This window comes from Sorex araneus, chromosome 5, assembly GCF_027595985.1.
Source record: "Sorex araneus isolate mSorAra2 chromosome 5, mSorAra2.pri, whole genome shotgun sequence".
In the NCBI taxonomy this organism is placed as follows: Eukaryota; Metazoa; Chordata; class Mammalia; order Eulipotyphla; family Soricidae; genus Sorex; species Sorex araneus.
The window spans coordinates 73011290-73033110 of NC_073306.1; the positions used below are offsets into that span (position 1 = coordinate 73011290).

Below are 21821 nucleotides of genomic sequence, written 5' to 3' on the forward strand. Positions count from 1 at the left end.
ATTTCTGAGCTACATCTAGTTATATGGGGTACTTAAAAGAAATATCTTGATAAAAAATACTGCAGGGCTGAGCTGTATGGAACTCAGTAGTAGAGACATGAACTGCAGTGTGTGGGGATCCGGGCTTGATCCCCAGCATTGCAAAAAGAGAAACAATACTGAAGTAAAAATTCCTCAAGTCAGGTCTGTTCAATTCTGAATGTAGTCAGTGCCAAGTGTCATGCATGGAGCTGTGTGAACAAAATTTACTACCTACTGTCGTGTAAGATGTTCACACCTCAGCTCCTCATGCTGTTTCTATGTGGGGCCAGGAAGCTCAGAGGAGTGACATGTTCAGTGTCACACAGTCAAGACGAAGAACTTAAATTTAAAGCTGGAATTGGTCTCCTATCTGAGACTATTTCCATAAAAATAGGCATCCAATAATCTCCAAGGAAAAAGCAACTGTTCATCTTATTCTTCTCATTAAGATTTTTTATATAGTTGAATATTGTTTTCTTTGTGTCCTACTAAGATCAAGAAGATGTAAATGAAGCCAGAATACAGAACAGTGAGTAGAGTGCTTGCTTCACATGCAGTTGACCCGGGTTTGATCCTCAGCATCCCTTTTGGCCCCTCCAAGCAACACCAGGAATAATTCCTGAGTAATTCCTGAGTACAGAGTGAGGAGTAAGACAATAAGCCCTGAGCATTGCAAGGTATGGCCACAAAAAGAATAATAAAATCAAAACAACAAAGGAAAGTGTAGCAATCTTACATTAGCCTATCACAATACTCTAAACAGAAATAGGATATAGAACATAAAACAATACTGAAATGTGTATATATCATAATGATCTGCATCTATGTAAAATGAGCCTCATTTGTGAAATATAATTTAATATGAAAAATAATATCTTGCTTGGGATAAATAAGAAATCAGACAGAAAGGAGCCTGGGCTGAAGGTGGCACTTGGTGAAGACGCATCCTTGCATGAGCCAACCCTGGCTCGAGCCCTGGTATCACACGGTCTCCGAACATCCCCCAGATGTACTCCTGGGGGACCCCTAAGATGTAAGTTGGAAGCATCCAGGTCATATCCAAGTTATTTACTTTGCTTCCTTACATAATTGCAGCCAACATATAAATATATCTATAAGCCAAATTAACTGAATTTAAATTTGTGATTTTAGAGTTCCATTCAAATTCAACTTTGTTAAAGGAACAGAACGGTGGACTGACCTTAACTTCTAAAAGAAAAAAGGAAAAAGGACGTAGAAAAAAATAGATATTTTTAAAGCAGGAACTATGAGTTAACAAGACATCTCAAGCGAGGGCAGGGTAGGGGTGGGAGAGGGCGGGGACTGAGTTTCTTCCCTGGCACCACACTGCTCCCCGCTCTCAGGAGCAGTGTGGCAGGTGGGCATTGAGCACTACACTGTCAGGCCTCCCTCGCCAGGCCCCGCACTACTGGCAAACCCCAGACCCTAAGCACTGCTGGACTTGGATCCTGCTTCTTTTGTTCTGGTCACACCCACCAGTGCTCAGGACTTACTCCTGGCTCTGTGCTCAGGGCTCACTCTTGGGAAGGCTGGGGGGGTGGGTGAGGGGCATCACACAGGGTGCCAGGGATTGAACCTGGATCTGACACCACATGTAAGGCAAGCACCCTACTCACAATACTATTTCTCTGGGCCAGGATCCTGATTTGTTTAAAAAAAAAAAAAAGGAAAGGGGGTGTTTCAGGGGTTTTGTTTATTTTTGTTTGGGGCCACCCCTGCTACATACTTAGAGGCTACTCCCAGAGGTGTCTGGGGTCCATGTCATGACCAAGATTGGAGCTAGGATTCTCAAATGCAAAACATGCACCAACTCCCTGACCCTTGGGAGTCCACTTTCTTTAATTTAAACATCTGAAATCTGAATTACACAATAAACTATCCACTGGGTGAATGATAGTATAAATCATCTGAGAAAATAATGTCCTTGATTTCCTACTGCTTCTGCTGATTAAAATTTATGAATGAAAGTCAGTAAAGGTTGGGCCCAAATCTGAAGCAACCTTAGGAGTAACAAAGTATGCTAGCCAGGGAGGTGCTAGTGGATACCAGAAAGTGATCAGAAATGAACTTTGAGAGCAAAAGTGAACAAAATAGGTAGGTGGCAAAGCAGGCCGCCAATGGGAGAAATTGAAACCATTTTGGCATATTTCTTATTTTCTAGAAAAAGAAAAAAAAATGTAGGAGGTGAGATGATATGCAATTACCTTTAATACCACAATATAAATAATCCTTGAAAAGTGATTTTATAAAAATAAACTGGTGACTTGCTAGTAATTGGCATTTTCTATTAACATTGTTCACTTCAGAGTTTAGTCCCTAATGGGAACCTGCTTACATCCAGAATTTAAATGCATATAAAGCAGTTTTTAAATGAAAAGAACTTTTCACCATTATGACCTTTTTCCAGATCTCTGCACCTGTTACTGTCCATGGAGTCAGAAGCTTGTCCTTTACTTTCTACCACCAGAGCACCTGCTTATTTTTCTTGAAAGCCAACTCAACCATCATTTTCTGTGAAGCTATTCACGATTCCCAAAGTGTTTTATTCACTGTACCACCCCACCATAGCCCACAACAGATATGACTTGGACCTTACATGCCTACTACATGCCTGTCTCTCCACAGAAGAGCTTTTGAGGGATGCAGTGAACTACTGAAAGCCCGTGTTCCCTTGAATTGTGTGTTGAATCCCAGTCCTCAGTGCGTGGCCATTGAAATGGGGCCTTTGGGATAAATTAGCTTCTGAGAGCAGGGTTGCAGGTATCCTGTGAAGGCCGACCCCATTGAGTGCTTTAATTTAAACAGCAAATCTGAAAGCCCTCACCACACAGAGACCACCTCAGCACCTGAAGTTTGCGTTTCCAGTCTCCGGAATTGGAAGACAGAAATTTGTTGTTTATAAGCCACCAGGTCTCTGTGCTTTACAATAGCATTAGGAATGCGGAAACCGTAAGTTTTCTTTCCAAGGGGACTAGAATATATTATAAACATCCAATATACATTTGTGAACAGAATGCTTATTGGTTTCCAGTTAATAAAAATTTTACTCCCTGACAAGTTAGGGCCTGTTTAAGTGCACAATCTTAAAGCTTTTGGGGCCAGAGAGGTAGTACAGAGAGTAGAGGGTTTGCCTTGCAAGCAGTTGTTTCAAGTTTGATCCCCAGCATCCCATATGGTCCCCTGAGCACCTCCAGGAGGCATTCCTGAATGCAGAGCTAGTAGCAACCACTCAGTATCTCTGGGTGAGACCCCTCTAAAAAAAAAAAAAAAAAAAAAAACCCAAACAAAAAAGACCCATGATCACATGTCTGATCACAATCCCAGAAAATCAATCCCTTCTCTTATTTTCCTGGAATATACAGGATTTGGGGGAGCTGCACAGTGACAGGGGAAGAGTGTGTGTATGTCGATGCCATGGGAGTGACTGATCCACTGAGAATGCTTATCTGGTATTTACTCTCCAATGTTTTATTTGGCCTAATTACCAATCTGAGACTGTAGCAGAGAGGAAAGAGCCACTTACGGTTCCTGTACTATCATCGGCTCTTTCTCTGGGTTTCTGCTTTTGGGGAGAAAGAAGAGAAATCATTTCCTTTTTCATTTGTTGAAGAACCTTCTTAAGTTCAGCATTTTCCATTATGATTTGTTTCTGACGATATTCATAATCATTCAAGAGAATTTTATACATTTCATCTTCATTCCTGAGGAAGAAACTGTCAGTATGAAAACGCAGTCCAGAAAGACATGGCTGATTGCAAACATCCATTCAGTAAACAGGAGCTCACCTGGCTTCCGTTTTATCTGTCCTCCAGGAGCCCCTCTTTCCATCAGGTCTCCCCACATAATTGAGAACTTCCATGGCTGTGAATAAGAAAATGTAAGACCAATCATTAATAGATTCGTGTTCAAAAATCCTAACATACTGTTCACACATCAGGAAAATAACTTAGCCTGGTCCAGAGAATAAGATAATACCACAAATATCCTAGTCCCAAGTTCTATCTTGTATCATCACCGAGTGCTTACCAAGATCATGACTAGTTATTTAACTGCTAAGTCTGCTGCTCTCTCATCTTTGTGGTGGGAATAACAAAATTCTTCTATCAATGAGTTGCTCGTGAAGAATGCAAGAAACATTAAGGCATTTAACATAATACTTGGATGTAATGCTATTTATCACCATTGGCAGGAATTGGCAACCATGGCTTACAGATGGGTTTCCTGATTTCTATATAAAATTTTACATGTAAAATGATATCTAAAGCAGACAACTGGTTTAGATATCATCTGTGGCTACATTTGTACTACAATGCAGAGTTCAGTGGTTGCAACGAAAGACCATAAGTCAAAAGATGCACAAACCGGGGCTGGAGGGATAGCACAGCGGGGAGGGCGTTTGCCTTGCACGCAGCCGACCCGGGTTCAAATCCCAGCATCCCATATGGTCCCCTGAGCACCGCCAGGAGTAATTCCTGAGTGCAGAGCAAGGAGTAGCCCCTGTGCATCGCCGGGTGTGACCCAAAAAGCAAAAAAAAAAAAAAAAAAAGATGCACAAACCTTAAAATATTTATTCTTTGGACCTTAACAGAAAAGACTTACCCAGTCCTACACTCCCACTAGTGTCCAGAGAGTCAATAGGATTAATGGCTCCCCTGCCCCAGATGGGGAAAGAAACAGTGGGCACAGAAATAAGTGAGATGAGAGTATGGCACTGTAATTTTTAGAGACTAAGAAATCATTGCTAATGAGGTAGAAATCTGGAAACAAGGGCACCCCACAGGAGAAGGGCTCTACTGCCAGAGTTGAATCTTTAATAAACTTCTCTAGTGTTATATTTTATATTCTCAGCATGTCACCCTGATCTGTAATACTATTATGTCTTGAGTAAATTATCAAAGGGTTAACTAACCTTAAAAAAAAAAAAAGTTGACTACATGAAGTTTAAGATTTTGTACTCAGAATACTCAAACACTCCCAACTTTGCCTTCAATTATTATACCTCATTTCCCAGTAACTTTTAAAATAAAGGATTTAAATAATGTAACAGCTCCGTTGCACAGAATGATAAGGATGTAGTCAACACTGAACAGCTTGCGAGCAGCATGGAACCCACCATGTGACAGCCTGATAAACATCTGTCATACGCTTATCAGCTGTCGTATGCAAGTCTAATTTCAGTATAGGAAAGAGTTTAAAGGTAACATTATGTACAGGAGATTAGATAATAGCTGGTGAGACTACTTGGAAACCCTCTTCAGCAAATAAATGCACAGATCTTCTGTTCCCCAATTGTATCAGGTCAACATCGGTAAAGGGGGGAGGGAGGGAAGAAGAGGGAGAGAGAGAAAAAGAGAGAGAGAGGGAGAGGGAGAGAGGGAGAGAGAGAGAGAGAGAGAGAGAGAGAGAGAGAGAGAGAGAGAGAGAGAGAGAGAGAGAGAGAGAAACTCAACTTACTTAACTATGCTATATATTTGAAGTCATGCCTATACCTGAACAAAGGACACAGCAAACTAATTTTCAACAGGATGCTGTTAAAAAAAAAATGGGACTACAGAGATGGCTCAAAGAGAGGAAGCTTCGAGCTTTCCATGTGGGAGTTCTAGACTCAACCCCCTCATGGGCCCCTAACACTACCCAAACTGACCTCTGAGCATCAAGCAATGAGTAGCCCCTAAGCACCTCTAGGTGTGGCCGCCAAATAAAAAAGTCTACCCTATGCACAAATACAGACACAGCTGCAACAGTTCTTTCTTTTGACTAGATGCTTCAAACTTATTTAGGAAATCAAAGTAACAGTTCTGATTTGGCCTGATTAACAATTATATAAAGCTGGCTTTCTGGGGCCAGAGCGATAGCACAGCGGGTAGGGCGTTTGCCTTGCACGCGGCCGACCCGGGTTCGATCCCCGGCATCCCATATGGTCCCCCAAGCACTGCCAGGAGTAATTCCTGAGTGCAAAGCCAGGAGTAACCCCTGAGCATTGCTGGGTGTGACCCAAAAAGCAAAAATAAATAAATAAATAAATAATAGAATTAAAAAAAAAAAAAGCTGGCTTTCTGATTTTTGGCACCTTTATTTCTTAGCTTAGAAAGATTTTGAGAATATCACCTGGTTTAGTTTCTCTTTATGGATGAATCCTGTACTTGTCGCATTACAAATAAAGGTGATTTTTATCTGTAACTAATGAAGCAAAACCACTATTTTTTACTGCTAGCCAGCGATCTCAATTTAATTATGTGGATATAAACCATTTAAAATTATAGTATTGGGCTGGAGCAATAGCACAGCGGGTAGGGCGTTTGCTTTGCATGTGGCCAACCTGGGTTCGATTCCCAGCATCCCATATGGTACTCTGAGCACCGCCAGGAGTGATTCCTGAGTGCAGAGTCAGGAGTAACCCCTGTGCATTGCCAGGTGTGACCCAAAAAGCAAAAAGAAATAAATAAAATTATAGTATTAAATATAAAACCAACACTTCATGAGTTAATGTGTTCTATGCTTTATTTCTTAGCATATTAGCTTATATATCACCTATGCTATCTTAGCTGTTGTTTCTTACCTATTTTTTTATCCTTCTTGTTCATAACAAGTTGATGTAGTCGTTCCTTTAGTTTATTGTATTCACGCTCTTTTCTTTTCATATCATGATTATACTGAGTAGCTCGACTTGCAATGATATTTTGTAATTTTTGAACCTGAAAAAAACATTTGCTGTCAAATTAGAACTTCTATTATAAAGCCAGATAAAATGTACTAATTCAGAGATAAAATAAGCTGCAGCATTCATTAAACCTCGTTTTTCAAAATTTCAAAATTAAACCTCCTCATAAAATAGTTTTAAATTTGAGAAATAGTTTCTTTTTTCCATAACTACTAGAAATTACTTTGAAGTATTACTAAAGTGAGTCATACATAGCTATTATTTCTTAATTCAGAGATGTACAGAGGCGTTAACTTTCTAAATAATCTTCTCCACTGTCCACCGTAAAGAAGGTATGCAATACTCCAACTGAAACAATGAATTCACCTGATCATACTATCTAACTCACAGTGCTTCATTCATTATTCATCTGTGATAAGGAGAATTAGCTACAGCATTTTGCAATGGCTCAACTTATTACTAAAGTCACAGTAATTTGAACAAAACCAGTTCTCAACTTAGAGTAAGTTCAAAGAGTAGACAGACTCTGGTTCAAATGTCTGCTGAGACACTGCTACATGCCAACACAACTGGTCAGGGTTTGTCTCTACTAGAGTTTCTCAGGACGTCCTTGACAGGACATGAGTCTATAGACTCTCTTAATCGCTATCAGAGATGATGGTGTTTAACTTATTCTTTCCTAAAGATAAATCACCAGTGAACCATTTAAGTAGAATCAATGGATCAAGACAAAACACTTTTACAAAATGACTCAAGGAAACAATATAGGTAAACTTGCAGTTTAGCTAAGAGACTTTGTTACTCACTTACTAAATTTACTACAGATTAAGCAAATTTTGAATAACACTTCTATCAGTACAAGGTGCTTAAAGAAACCTACTTCCCTGGAAGTTGCTAGTTATAGTTAAAACAATATAGGCAAGATAAATATTATATATATTTCTTCAGTAATCACATGGATCAGTAAATGAACTGCAGAGTAAAAAAAACATACGGATTTCTTCTTACATACACTGATAAACACTTGACAATTTCAAATGTATTCATCCTATAGGTCTAATACTTAGTCCATGAAGCGGAAACTAAATTAGACCTAGATGTCTTTCACTTCAGATATGAGATTTTAAGCAAAATTGCTATTTCTGTAAAACAAAAATACATTTATGTGCCCAAATTAGTCATGTAACTGCTTGACTGAATAACAGTGTTACTCTAGGACACCCAACATTAAGTATTACAGGTATACCAAAGAGGAAAAGAGATGCATTTTTGACACCTGTGTCTGACAAGAAGTGAGCACATGAGCCCAGGACAGGGGAGTTGGTAGAGGACACTGTGTCACAAGCTATGATTGAACATACAAAGACAAATCCCAGGGTGGTGGGGTGGAGATGGCAAGGAGGCAGGGTGGAGGTTCTCATCTCAGTTAAATGTGGTACAATGTTGTATACTCTATACCAATTGGACACAAAACAAGTCAGTCATTCCTTCTTGTTTCAAAGTGAAGTAACTCTTACAAGCACCTCAAATTACAGCAACAACAAATTACTGGCAATAGCTGTCATCTCACCTCATCTTTCTCATTTTTTAATAGCTGGTGCAAATTTCTGTTCTTGCATTGTAACTGTCTGTCTCTTTCCTGAAGGCCATTCACTTCTCTCCTGGAGGTTTCCAATTGTTCCTAAAGTAGTCATATTTAATTCTGGTTAAAATTTACAGAGGACTCAGAGCAACTCAATTCTTAAGAAACTAGTAAAGGGGGCTGGAGCGATTGCACAGCGGGGAGGGCGTTTGCCTTGCATGCGCAGACCCGGGTTTGATTCCCAGCATCCCATATGGTCCCCTGAGCATATCGTCCCCTGAGCATACCAGGGGTAATTCCTGACTGCACAGCCAGGAGTAATCCCTGTGCATTGCTGGGTGTGTCCCAAAAAGCAAAAAAAAAAAAAAAAAAAGATATTAGTAAAGAGCTAAACAGACTAGCGTTTGCTACCTAGCATTAAAGTGTAATGGCAGACAAACTATTTCTTCAAAGCTGTCTAAGAAACTAACACTATGAAGTTATGAAATTTAAGATTAAATACCAAATTCTATTTAATTTAAATACCAAACGTTTCATTTATAAGAAGCTGCAGAAGAGGGGCCTCGAGAGGCTCTTTTACATAGGGCAAACTCCGGAGTATCAGATGACAATGATGGGATTGCAAACAGATCAGCACACACTGCAAGCAGCACCTTAAGTTTTGCATAGCAGTTCTGTAGATGGTCCATGTCACTTCCCAGTTTCAGATTTTGTGTTTCCACGTTTTCCTGAGCTAGAAGGTTCTTGCGCTGAAGTACAAGTAGCTCATTCATACAATTTAAAACAGCAACTATATTTAATTCTCTCTTAGACTCTTTGTTTTTGGAGTCTTCATATAATGAAGGAAACCCAAAAGTAGTCAATTCCTGAGAGGGGAAAAAAAATGCTTATTAGAAGTTAGTTACCATAAAACCTAGTGAAGAAACAAAAGGTAGCAATCTTTTCTGAGAGAAGAGATCATCCTGGGGCGATTAAGAGAATCTGAAATGCCCCCAAAAATGAAACTTAAACTGGGATCTTTGAGCTTCTGCTCTGCAATGTCCCATGACTGGGAGATAGATCACTAGCAGCAAGGTAAAGGTGGGCCTTCAAGGGGTGGTCTCTGGAATATGAGGGAATATGAGGACCATGGCCTGCTCCAGTAAAGCATCCCCTGGGTCTTGACTAGATTATCAAGGTTCTGGCAAATCTGATGCTCTCAGTCCCAAGCCAGAAATGAACGACACACTTGTGCTTGACAAGCATTTTTCTCATACCTTTAATGTGTTTTATTGTTTGACATATGCTAATGCTTCCTGAAAAGAAATTTTATTACCTGATCAAGATAGGAAATACTCTGTTCAATATTCTCTTCTGTGCAGAAGGCACTAAAAAAACTGTGCACATTTTTTGATAAAGGTATTGAAGAACATAGCACTTGCTGTGAGTATAAACTTGATGGAGACATCTTTGTTTCTGAGGTATTTTGAGGGAAGTAAATACTTTCTGGAAGAATCAATAAAAGGCATTTATATAAATAATTTATAAAATCTATGCAAGCTAACAGTCTCTATTACTAAGGACTATGAGGTATAGATTTTTAATTTTTCTAAAATTAAGACACCGCTATTTTTGAAATAAAGTGATAGGCTTTAGGGCCAGAGTGAAAGTACAGTGGACACGGTGCTTGCCTTGCATGCAGCTGACCCTGGGTTCGAGCCAGGAGAAAGCCCTGAGCACTGCTAGCTGTGGCCTCTCCCTGCCAAAAAACCCAACAGACCTCATTCTGAAGCATAAAACTACAGTCATTCTTGCTTAGTAGGTATGTTAAGGCTAAAATATAAAATCATAATTTGGTTTTGATTTATAAATAACAGACAAAATTGCTTGTTAAAGACGTGTTTAAAGGAATAAATTAGAAATTACTCAGTTAATCTGAATCCATAAAAATTTTCTTAAAAAGAATCATAATCTATTATCCATAAAAAGTATTCACTTCACTACATTATGGCATGATTCCCAGCTCTCTTTGATAACTGCACAAAAATGAGTAGTTTTTTTAATTACTGTACTTCTCTAATCACATCATCGTTTAGTACAGGAACTATTTTACAGTTTAACTGAAAAACTATTTTCCATTGCGGCTTTAGTTCTGTCAGTTGTTACCTGATATCAGACCTGGATCTGTAAGAGTCATGCAATCTCCCATAGCAATCGCCAGAGCCAGGCACCTGAGGAACCAGTTCAGCAGTGAAGCATTTGGTCCAGCAGTTGTCACTCTTCTAGGTGGGCATTTCCTTAAGAAGCAGAACAAGAACATCTAGTTAAATAGCAAATATAAAACCACTGCTGTAGGCCAGAGAGTAGTACAGGGGTTAAAGCATTTGCCTTACATGTGGCCAACTTGGGTTCGATCCCTGGCACCATATATGGTCCACCTGAGCACTACCAAGAGTGGTCCCTGAGCACAACCAGGAATAGATAGCCCCTGAATACTGTACCAGGTGTGTCTCAAAAGCCCACCTCTAAAACCAATGCTGTTAAGAGTTGGTTGTGTCTGAAAACAGCAGCATTTTGCATTATTTTGCTTCCAAGGACTCCTGTATAAGCATGGTAGAGCACTGTGTGTGTGCACATGAGTTTTGAGGAAAAACTTAAAACTTTCACTGAGTAAACTTTTAAAATTATACTGAGTTATTGGGACTGGAGCGATAGCACAATGGGTAGGGCGTTTGCCTGCACGCAGCCGACCTGAGTTTGATTACTCCGCCCCTGTTGGAGAGCCCCACAAGGTACTGAGAGTATCCCGCCGCACGGCAGAGCCTGGCAAGCTACCCGTGGCATATTCGATATGCCAAAAACAGTAACAAGTCTCACAATGGAGACGTTACTAGTGCCCGCTCGAGCAAATTAATGAGCAAAGGGATGACAGTGACAGTGACTATTACTTCAAGTACAAAGTAGAGAGCGAGTGTATACAGCCCAAACACCAAACAACCCCCTCCCCCGCCCACCAAAAAAATAAACACCAAAAAACACCAAAGTAGATGGCCTATGATATGCCTCACAATGTAACTCTAAGTTAGAGCATTGCACCAACTATTTCTATATTATATCCTGCAAAGTACAATTTACATAGATGAAATACTTCTCAGCCAGCATTCCCATTTTCTGCTTGCGCTTTACTCATTAGCAAAGTTTTCTTTTCAATTACTATTTCCAGTGTCAGCATAGATGTAGGGAAATATAAACTCTCATACTCTACTCTCCAGAGAGATCACACTAATTTTGTACTACTACCAACAATTTCACACCATGTATCAAACATTTTAAAAATGAAAATATAGGAGTCAGGGCTTTAGCTCAGTGGGCTAGCACTTGTCTTATGCAAGGGCGAACATAAGACAAGTTGGATGGATGGAGGAACAGTTTGGGTTTTGTTGTTGTTGCTTGGATGTTGGGGACACACCTGGCAGTGCTCACAGGTCAGTCTCAACAGTACTCAGGGATGCAGAGCTTGGGAAAAACCTTATGTGGTGCTGGGGATGGACCTAGGGTCACCTGCATTCAAGACAAACACCTTAACCCTTGTATTATCTTTCCAGCCCCTCAAAAAACACTTTGATCTAGAAATTCCTCTTTTAAAATTGCATCCTATGGGGCTGGAGAGGCAGTACAGCGTGCTTGCTTTGTACATAGATGATCCAGATTTGATCCCTGGTGCCTCATAGTCCTCAGAGCCCTGCCAGAAGTGATCCCTGAACACAGATCCAGGAGGAAGCCCTGAACACCACCTTTGATGTGGCCCACAACAACAACAACAACAAAATTGTATCCTAATAAAACTGAGTTGTGGGCTGGAGCGATAGTATAGCAGGGAGGGTGTTTGCCTTGCACGAGGCCAACCCAGTTTCCAGCATCCCATATGATCCTCTGAGCACCACCAGAAGTAATTCCTGAGTGCAGAGCCAGTAGTAAACCCTGTGCAACTCGTGTGTGACCCAATAAGGAAAAAAGAAAAGGTATTTAAGAAAAAAAAACAACTGAATGTGTCACCCGAGTACATGTGTTGCCCGCATCTCCCCTCTTGAGATGCTTTCATACTTTTGTGTCTAAAGCTTGGTTATGTGTAGGGGCTTCCTCCACCCTTGGAGAAGTCCGCGTTCTCTCTTGAACACGTTACTCTTACCTCTCTCTCCCTTTCTTATCCCTTCCTCCTATCCTCAAAAGCCTCTAAAAAAAAAAGAGTTGTACAATGATTAATCCACAAGCTGTTAATATTATTTTGTAAGATAGAAAATAATTGTATACACCACAGCAAGAAGTTTTCTACATAAACAATGCACTAATACAATACTATACAGTCTTTAAGCACAACCATGTAGATTAGGGATGGTTAAAAAAAACTTCAAAAGTCAGAAATAAGAAAATAAGAAACATACAATCTCTTTATTTCACCATCCATGTTTCCAGTTTTTATGGAGCATGAAAAAATTGTATCTTCATCATAAAGAAGTCAAATTAAATGATGTAAGTCCCTAGGAATTGCCTCAGGGTCAGGGACAAGAGAGGGGGCACAGCCTGCAGACACACTGGGGAACAGGTGCCACGGCTGGGCAGCTGCTTCTCAGCTACGATAAACCAGACCAAAAAGCAAGCAGGTCCCATACTACATCTTTGCAATCTGTCTCTGTATTGGGGCCACACCTGGAGAAACCCAGGGCTTACTCCTGGCTCTGTCTCAGGGATCACTCTGGCAGAACCATAGGAGATGCTGGGGATGGAACCTGGGTAAGCTGCATGCAAGGCAGGTGCCCTACCCACTGTATCACTCCACTTTGTAAGAGATGTTCAACTCTGGATTTTTGTGTGGAATGTTCTCATCTTTGTAGAAGATAATTCTTTCCAATCTATCGTGTAGAAAGTCAGTGGTGGAGGTGGAGAGGGGAATCCGAGAAGGAATTTGTCAGAGAACCTTCTACATCTTAACTTAAGGTGACTACGTGAGTACAATTCACCAAGTGGTACAGTCAACTTGTACAGTAATGCCCCTGAGTGTAAGATCTACGCACCTGAGTGGGTTAAATCATACCCAGAGCAACACCACTATTTAACAAGTCAAAGAATAAGCCCTGGGTTAGGTTTGGACTGTGGTCAGGAATGACAACCTTTGATCTGAGTATTTAAGACTGTGCAGTAGTGATCAAAATATAATGTTAAAGGTAAAACTTCACTCAGTGAAGCTTTAACTGTGCTGGGTGGAGAGGAGGCCCTGCTCTCCAGAAGTTAGCATTCTGGTGGGAGTGGAAATGACAAAGCAGCAATGCCCGGGAATGACAAGGGGAAGATCAGGACAACAGAACACAGCATTGTGAGAGTACTGGATGAGGGAACGGACAGAGATCGAGGCAGACTGCACAGAGATGCTGACATCTGAATGGAGATCTACTAGGATCAGAGTCAGCCACACAATAACCCCTGGTCTGCAACCCAGGTAGAAAAAATCAACCATGCAAAGAGTCAGTCTGAAAATGAACTTGGAAGGCATGTAAAATTAAGAACACCAGGAGGTATGTAAAATTAAGAACACCAGTAAGCAAGCATAAATTGTAGAAAGTTGAACATTCTCTAAAATGCAATGAAAGACTGTTTAGGAAGGTTAGGCAGGAAAGCAACATGATTGCCCTCAGGCTTAAAAAAATAACTAAATATCAGTTATTTATACTAAAATATTTATAAATAATTAGGAACGGAAAATTAGGAAAATATTTAATAATTAAATATTTGACTCAGTGACAAGGACACTGAAGAATTTTAGTATAAAATTATTTATACTAAATAAATATCATTTGCAAAACATCAGCTTCTTTTCCAAAATGCTCTTTGGCTATTCTGTTCTGTGAGCAGAGGTGGAGGGCAACAGCGGGAGCTGGAAGAAATCCGACCACGGCAACAGTTTGGGTAAGACCAGTACTATACTCTAGTTACACGGCAGGAGCAGACCTGGATGAATTAGGAGTGTGTTCTGGAAACAGACAGAACTCAAGGGAGGATTGAAACGTGGGCAAAAGGGACTGGAGAGAGAGGGGGCGGCAGACAGGGCATTTATTTGCCTTCCTACGCAGTCGCTCCTGTTCTCTCTCTGGCACCACATACGGTCCACAGAGCACCACCAGGAGTGATCCCTGAGCACAAAGCCAGGTGTAAGTCCTTAGCATCGACAGGTGTGGCACCCAAATTGCCCTGCCCCTATATAAAGATGACATTTTGTGTCATATGATGCTACAATGTCACATACGCAAACTACAGGAGTGATTATCTAGACTAACACCGATCTTTTGTTATTTTCCTACTCACGGGCCATGAGAAAAGCACTTGTAATTTTGTACTTCCACTCCCTATACTAAAAAGTTGCCGTCAAGCAATAGGATAAATAGGTGCACGGATAAAGGTGGACGTAAGGATGTTGTGGTTACTTTAGGCCTTCAGAGACAGGAGGTATAAGGCAAAACAGGATCCAGGGGACAGTAAACCCATCCATTCTAAAGAAGCCTTACAGAGCCACTCCAAGTCCTTCCTGCTGGGAAGTTGCCATAATGATAGTGTTTACTTGACAGTTTCCCCTGAGGATTGAGATAATCCACATAAAGCATTTAACAGACTGCCTTGGATGTGGGACATATTTAAACATCACTTTGCTATCATCATCAGGACACAGACCTGTACAAATGGCAGAATAATAAAATTCACTTGCTCTTAATAAAGGTCTAACATAAATCCCTAGAAGTCATATATGTCCAGCTTTTACCTGGAGACACATATCCTAATGAAAAAAAAAACATCAGATAGTGAACTGACACTTCGTAATTGGTAAGCTGGGAGAACAGGAAAGATCAGAAAAACAAAGAACCATGTTACAAGTTCTTCCTGGATTTTGTTAATATATTTGTACATAAGATAATACTTGCTCCTTTATCTGTATAACATTTACCCGTGCATATTCAGAAGTAGAATCAGAGGAGTGGGGAGGAGATTGGAATAAACTGTGAATAGTACCGACCAGCCTGGCTCTCGTTCCTTCCTTTGCCTGCCCCTTGCCATCAGCCTCCCCAAGGTGGGAGAAGCGAAGACCACCGAACACGGGTGGCGAGAGAGCTAGAGCGCCACTGCCCTTGAGTAAATACACAAATCCAGGTTCTGCAAGGACAAAAGCCTCATCTTTGCCTGGGGCAGTGACGATTCCATTACACCCCCACATGCCACTGGAAGGGGAGATCCCTGAAATATTTGAGTACTGATAGTTTCACCTTCTTACAGTGTGCGGCTCAGCACGCCAGGCAAGGAACTCTACGCGTGATCCCTGCTGGAACTCTACATAGGATTCCTGATGGACATTGCAGGCTGTTTTGCAAGATTCAGACAGAATGGCATTGGGCAGGGCACGGAGAAACCGTGGCAGCACCGCTTACCCCGGCTGGGTCGTCTCAGCACTACGGACATAGAGCCGTGGCGGCAGTGCTCAAAGTGGCTCATCCACTGTGGGATGCAGTCAGTCGACCACCGGGTGACCTGGGACTCAGCGCAGGTGTCAACCTGGCACAGACCTTCCGCAATAGGGTCCTGCTCTGCCAGCTGCTCAACAACCTCCAGGCGCACTCCATCAACCTCAAGGAGATCAACCTGAGGCCGCAGATGTCCCAGGTGCTGCCCAGAGACACAGGCAGTGCGTGTTTGTCAGTGTGCAGATCATTACAACATGCCAGTCGACCAAAAGCTTACATTCGGTAGACTGGGAACACCTGTAAAGGGGATTAGAAGCTGCCCCAAAAGCCTCCATCCCTCTCAGAGAGCCCAGCAAGCTACCGAAAGAATCCCGCCCGCATGGCAGAGCCTGGCAAGCTACCTGGCATACTCAATATGCCAAAAACAGTTAACAATGACGGTCCTCATTCCCCTGATCCTGAAAGTCCCCAATACGCCATCAGGCTACACTAGCACACGACAGGGACGAATGGAGATTACTGGCGCCTGCTCGAACAAACCAATGAACAAAGAATGACAATGACAGTGATATTCATTCTTTAAAACAGCCACTTGTCAGTTATTCTTTCTCTGTCAATTTAAACAATGAATTATCCCCTGCTGTTAATAAAAACAAAATCCCTGGAAAAACATTAAGGTCTAGTTAAAAGTTAACAAAAAGCAGAAGTCTATTTTAGTGTTATAAAACAATAACCAGATATCATTTCAGAATGGTTTCAACACACTTTCTAGCATTCTCCTCTATTCTACATTGCCACAAATTATACACTATGAGATTTACATTAATAAAGTTACCCAGTTTTTCAAAGGAGACAAAGAATTTTAAGTAGATCTCCAAAGCAAGAGATTGATTTAAGTGAGACTAGCTCAATCACAACTGAAATTTCATTGTTGAAGGCTGTCAATTATTTGAATGAGAATCTTAAAGTTAGTATTTCAAAAGTGGACAAAATAGGAACTGAGTTCTGGGGGCAGGGAAGGATTGAGAAGGAGGAGTTTTGGGGACCCAGAGTGAGGTCAGGCAGGTACTCTGATATTGGATGTGGTATTGGAATGATGTGCATATGAAAACCATCATTAATAGTACTGTTAGTCACTGGACCTCAGTCAATAAACACAAAAAATGTTAAATAAGTTGTGGTATATAAAATACTATAGAATATTACGCAACTGTAACAAAGAATAAAATCTTGCATTTTGCTAAATATTGGATGGAACTGGAGAATATCATATTAAAGTGAAATAAATCAGAGGGAGAAAAATACCAGGTAATCTCACTCATCTGCAGTGTAAAGAGAAACAAAATAAGGAATAAGGGAATGGAAAGTACCTAAGGAGGACAAACTCTTGGCTGCTGAATATAAAACTGAGGTTAGGAAGCAAGCAGTCACAGAGCAGAGGGGAGAGGGACTCACGGGGTGACCCAGACAGAGGGGAGGGCCGGGGCTCTTTGGTGCTGATGAAAGCGAAGTCACTTCATCAAAACTGTAAAATGTAATACTGTCATAATCATTTTACCTAAATGGTAAAAACAAATTAAAAATGGAAAAATAGGGGCCTGGAGACATAGTGCGGCCTGCAGGGCACTTTCCTTTCACACACCCGTCCCAGGTTGGATCCCTGACACCCCAGTAGCCCCACAAGCCCTGCCAGGAGTGATCCCTAGCACAGACCCAGGAAGAGACCCTGAGCACTGCCAGGGTGTGGCCCCCAAACAAAACAAAGCAGAATAAGACTGAGTTCTTAAAATTAATTTATACTTATCCATTCTGGGGCCAGAGACATAATACAGTGCACCCATCATTTAAAAAATATAAATATACTGGGGCTGGAGCGATAATACGGCAGATAGGCTGCTTATCTTGCACACAGCTGACCTGGATTCAATCCTGGGTACCACTTATGGTCCCGTTTAGCCTGCCAGGAGTAAGTCCTGAGCACAGAGCCAGGAATAAGCCTAAATAATTCCTGAACCCTGGTATCACACCACTTACGTGTGGCCCCAAAACAAAACCACATAAAGATAAAAAGGGGGAAAAAGCATAGTATCCACGATTCCAAAAGCAAAGTGAGTTGGCTGCTGCAAGACAAGCACTCTAGCTACCACTGTACTATCACTCTGGCCCTTAGGCATATAATTCTTTACCTTTTTTGGGGGGGAGGGGCAGGTAGAGAGGACCACACCCAGTGGTGCTCAGTGGCTACTTGTGGCTTTTCACTCACGAATCACTCCTGGCAGTGCTCAGGGGTCATATGGGATGCTGAGGATGGAACCCGGGCACCTGCTGTACTACTGCTCTCGCCCAGGCATATAATTCTTTTTTCTTTTTCTTTTTTTTTTCTTTTGCTTTTTGGGTCTAAAGGAACTCATATACCACTTATCTGAGGCACAGTTTGTCAACTTGTCTGTCATGCCTCAAGGAGCTTTTTCTCATTTATAAACACAAGGTGTTGAAAAGGCCAAAGAGCAATTCCCAGAAATGAGATCGCACAGGAAGCTTAATGTGGGAAAATTAAATAATCCATTTTAGAACTTTCCATCCAGGAGTAAATACTGCAATATCAAAACTTAAGTTCTGCAAAAACATTTCTAACTCAGGCTAATTACATCTGTTTTTTCCCACCAGCAAAGTTCTTTGGTTGTTCTCCCTTCTACTCCAAAGACTTAGGGATTCTGGATCAATCCCTGTAGAATCAGGGGACTGAACACATTTAGAATAGCCCTCCATCATTCCTAAATCCTCGCATCACACCTTTGAGTAATTCTGCATCTTGGATGTGAGCTGGTGTTGGTGACAAGATGCTAACAGACAGAATACAGCAGACATGATAAGCATTCTCCAACAGTAGATTATAAAAACGCTGAGGCTGGCTTCGGTCTGGGGTTACTTACTTGCTGTCTCCCAGATCCCTTTCTGGAGAAAGCAAGCTGTCATTTGTGAGCAAGTCCCAGGAGAGGCTAAGGCAGCAGATTTGCCAGTCAGAAGCCAGTGAGCACCTGAGGCCTGCCAATAACCCTTTGCCCACATCTGGAGGCAGCTCCCTGCTGCCCCACTTAAGACGACACAGGTTAAGACAACACTTGTAGGGCAGGCTAGGAGAGTTCCTCAGGCAGAAGCGTCTAGATAAGCTACGCCACATTCTGGACAGGCATATGTTGGAAGACAAATGCTTGTTTTTAGTCACTAAATACTGGAGTAATTTGTCGTGCCAACAATACACATTAAAGACACATATTCCTGGGTTCCTTCCAAAATTGGCACATTTCCTGCTGAAACACAAGTGAAGTAATATCATCCAACACAAACGCCCATCTCACCAGTTTCTAACCGAGCGACCATCCAGTACTACAATTAGTCACCACTTGAGAGGAGCTGGGTCTCCCCCCTGGTGTAGAAGTAGCTCTTCTCCAGGGCTAGGGAACCTATTCATCCTTTGCATCAACAATTACTGAAACATGCAAGAGCTCAGTAAATGTTTATGAAACAAATGGAATCCAACCTGTGGGCTGCACCTGTACTTTCCTCCTCCACGCTCTCCACCAAACAGTGTCATTCTTACCCCCGCCACAGAGCCCACTAAACTAATACACACATGATCTTGTTGGGAAGAATTCTCTTCCCAACAAGACTTCTTTTTGCATTCATGTCCCCCCATATTAATATGAGGAGAAATAAATGAATACCTGAGTAAATAACCATGATAAATGATCATGTTCATTCCAGCATGCATACACGGATGAGGGAAAACAGCAATGGGAAACGTGTCCTTCACCCCTCTTCAGCACCAAAATCTCTCTTAACACATCTGCCAACTGCAAGAAAGTTCAGCAGAAACATAAGTAGTCTCCTGATTGCAAGATTTCCTTCACATAGTACACTATTTTTAAGTGTTCTTTTCAAGTTCGCTTAAAATTCAAACTTGCAAAAGCACAACTGCCTACCTAATCAGAATTCTAAAACAAACTTCAATCAAGTGTCAGAAAATAATACCTTTTCCCTGCATGGGAATGTAGTAACATTATGCCCCGTCTGGGCTCTAAATACTGCAGGGCGTTTTTCACTAAAATATCACAAATTTAAAGTAACTCAACTGTTAAGAAAACAAAACGGTAGCACCAAAGTCTTTAAATACCAGTCCTACTTTAAAATTCCCCCCCAAAACCTTTCTTTGTACACCCATCTGATTGGCTGAAGCCCCAAACCTGTTATTTCCTTCATCATCTACACTGGCTTGTTGAGTCTCCTGACTGAGAATGGAGAATAGTGTTGAGACTTGGGGCAGACCAATGGCTGGGTCCTTCCTCATCATTGAGTCTGAGCTCAATTTCTCCCCTCGATCACTGGCTACCCAAAGGCAGTTACTGGGCATTTACTGGGATATAGAGGCTGGAGCGATAGCACAGCGGGTAGGGCGTTTGCGACCCGGGTTCGAATCCCAACATCCCATATGGTCCCCTGAGCACCGTCAAGAGTAATTCCTGAGTGCAGAGCCAGGAGTAACCGCTGTGCATCACCGGGTGTGACCCAAAAGCAACCGCTGTTGGAGAGGATGTGGGAAGAAAGGGACCCTTCTTCACTGCTGGTGGGAATGCCGACTGGTTCAGCCCTTCTGGAAAACAATTTGGACGATTCTCAAAAAAATTAGATATTGAATTCCCATTTGACCCAGCAATACCACTGCTGGGAATATATCCCAGAGAGGCAAAAAAGTATAATCGAAATGACATCTGCACATGTATGTTCATAGCAGCACTGTTTACAATAGCCAGAATCTGGAAAAAACCCGAATGCCCCAGAACGGATGACTGGTTGAGGAAACCTTGGTACATCTATACAATGGAATACTATGCAGCTGTTAGAAAAAAGGAGGTCAAGAATTTTGTAGTTAAGTGGATGGGCATGAAAAGTTTCATGCTGAGTGAAATGAGTCAGAAAGAGAGAGACAGACATAGAAAGATTGCACTCATCTATGGTATATAGAATAACAGAGTGGGAGACTAACACCCAAGAACTGTAGAAATAAGTACCAGGAGGTTGACTCCATGGCTTCGAGGCTGGCCTCACGTTCTGGGGAAAGGGCAACTCAGAGAAGCGATCACCAACTATATTGTAGTCGAAGGCCATGTGGGGGAAGGGAGCTGCGGGCTGAATGAGGGTTAGAGACTGAGCACAGCAGCCACTCAACACCTTTATTGCGGGAGGGCCGTAGAAGCTAAATAGAGAGAGAGAACAGAAGGGAATGCCCTGCCACAGTGGCAGGGTGGGGTGGGGGGGAGATGGGATTGGGGAGGGTGGGAGGGACGCTGGGTTTACGGGTGGTGGAGAATGGGCACTGGTGAAGGGATGGGTTCCCGAACTTTGTATGAGGGAAATATAAGCACAAAAGTGTATAAATCTGTAACTGTACCCTCACAGTGATTCTCTAATTAAAAATAAATAAATTTAAAAAAAATAATAAATAAAATACTGGGATGTAGATAACCAAGCACTATATGCCTAGCATGTGGATGGATGAGTGGAGTAAAGAGTGGACCAAGTCTCCACATCTATCATCTTTAGAGTGGAAAGGTTTTAGGGTGGGTAAGAGTCTGTGAGATATTAACACCTGAGACATTGCACAGAACATGCACCCAACCCAGGTTCCATCCATTACCGCCCAGCTTCCAGAGCTTCGCTGCTTATGGCCCTGGTGCTTCCCAGCACTGAGGGGGCCAAGTGGCACCATACTGAGTCCTCGCACAACCTTGCCCAGGCTGACCATGTGATGGCTATCGGTGACCAGCAGAACACCTGAGCACTGCTTGGGAGTGCATCCATCTCAAAAAGCAAAACAAACAAACAAACGGACCATAGTGGATTTGTGCAATGTTAAGTAAAATTCCCATGTGTGAAAGCATTGCTACCTCGGTCCCAGGCAGTCCTTAGTGGCACACCAGTCACTCAAGAGGAACACTTCTCTTTCTACAAGTCAACTGCACTCCCAGTAAATACCTCACCTGCTCTCACGTCCAAG

General features: G+C 41.9%; 1 protein-coding gene across 11 annotated transcripts in view; it reads right to left on the reverse strand.

Annotated features, from left to right (window-relative positions):
* Positions 1–21821, reverse strand: part of SSX2IP (SSX family member 2 interacting protein) — a 44511-nt gene that overhangs the window by 12670 nt on the left and 10020 nt on the right. For 6 of the 11 annotated variants that reach the window (XM_055138826.1, XM_055138828.1, XM_055138827.1 and 3 more), the window contains 7 exons: positions 10431–10561; positions 9601–9770; positions 8939–9151; positions 8274–8384; positions 6602–6737; positions 3828–3903; positions 3566–3743 (listed from right to left, as the gene is read on the reverse strand). In XM_055138826.1, coding sequence (XP_054994801.1) covers positions 3566–3743; positions 3828–3903; positions 6602–6737; positions 8274–8384; positions 8939–9151; positions 9601–9770; positions 10431–10473 — 927 coding nt within the window. In that variant the 5' untranslated portion in view covers positions 10474–10561. Of the gene's footprint in view, positions 1–3565; positions 3744–3827; positions 3904–6601; positions 6738–8273; positions 8385–8938; positions 9152–9600; positions 9771–10430; positions 10562–19491; positions 19581–21821 lie in introns of those variants that run through there. The other 5 variants (XM_055138825.1, XM_055138823.1, XM_055138822.1 and 2 more) reach the window with 3 other exon arrangements.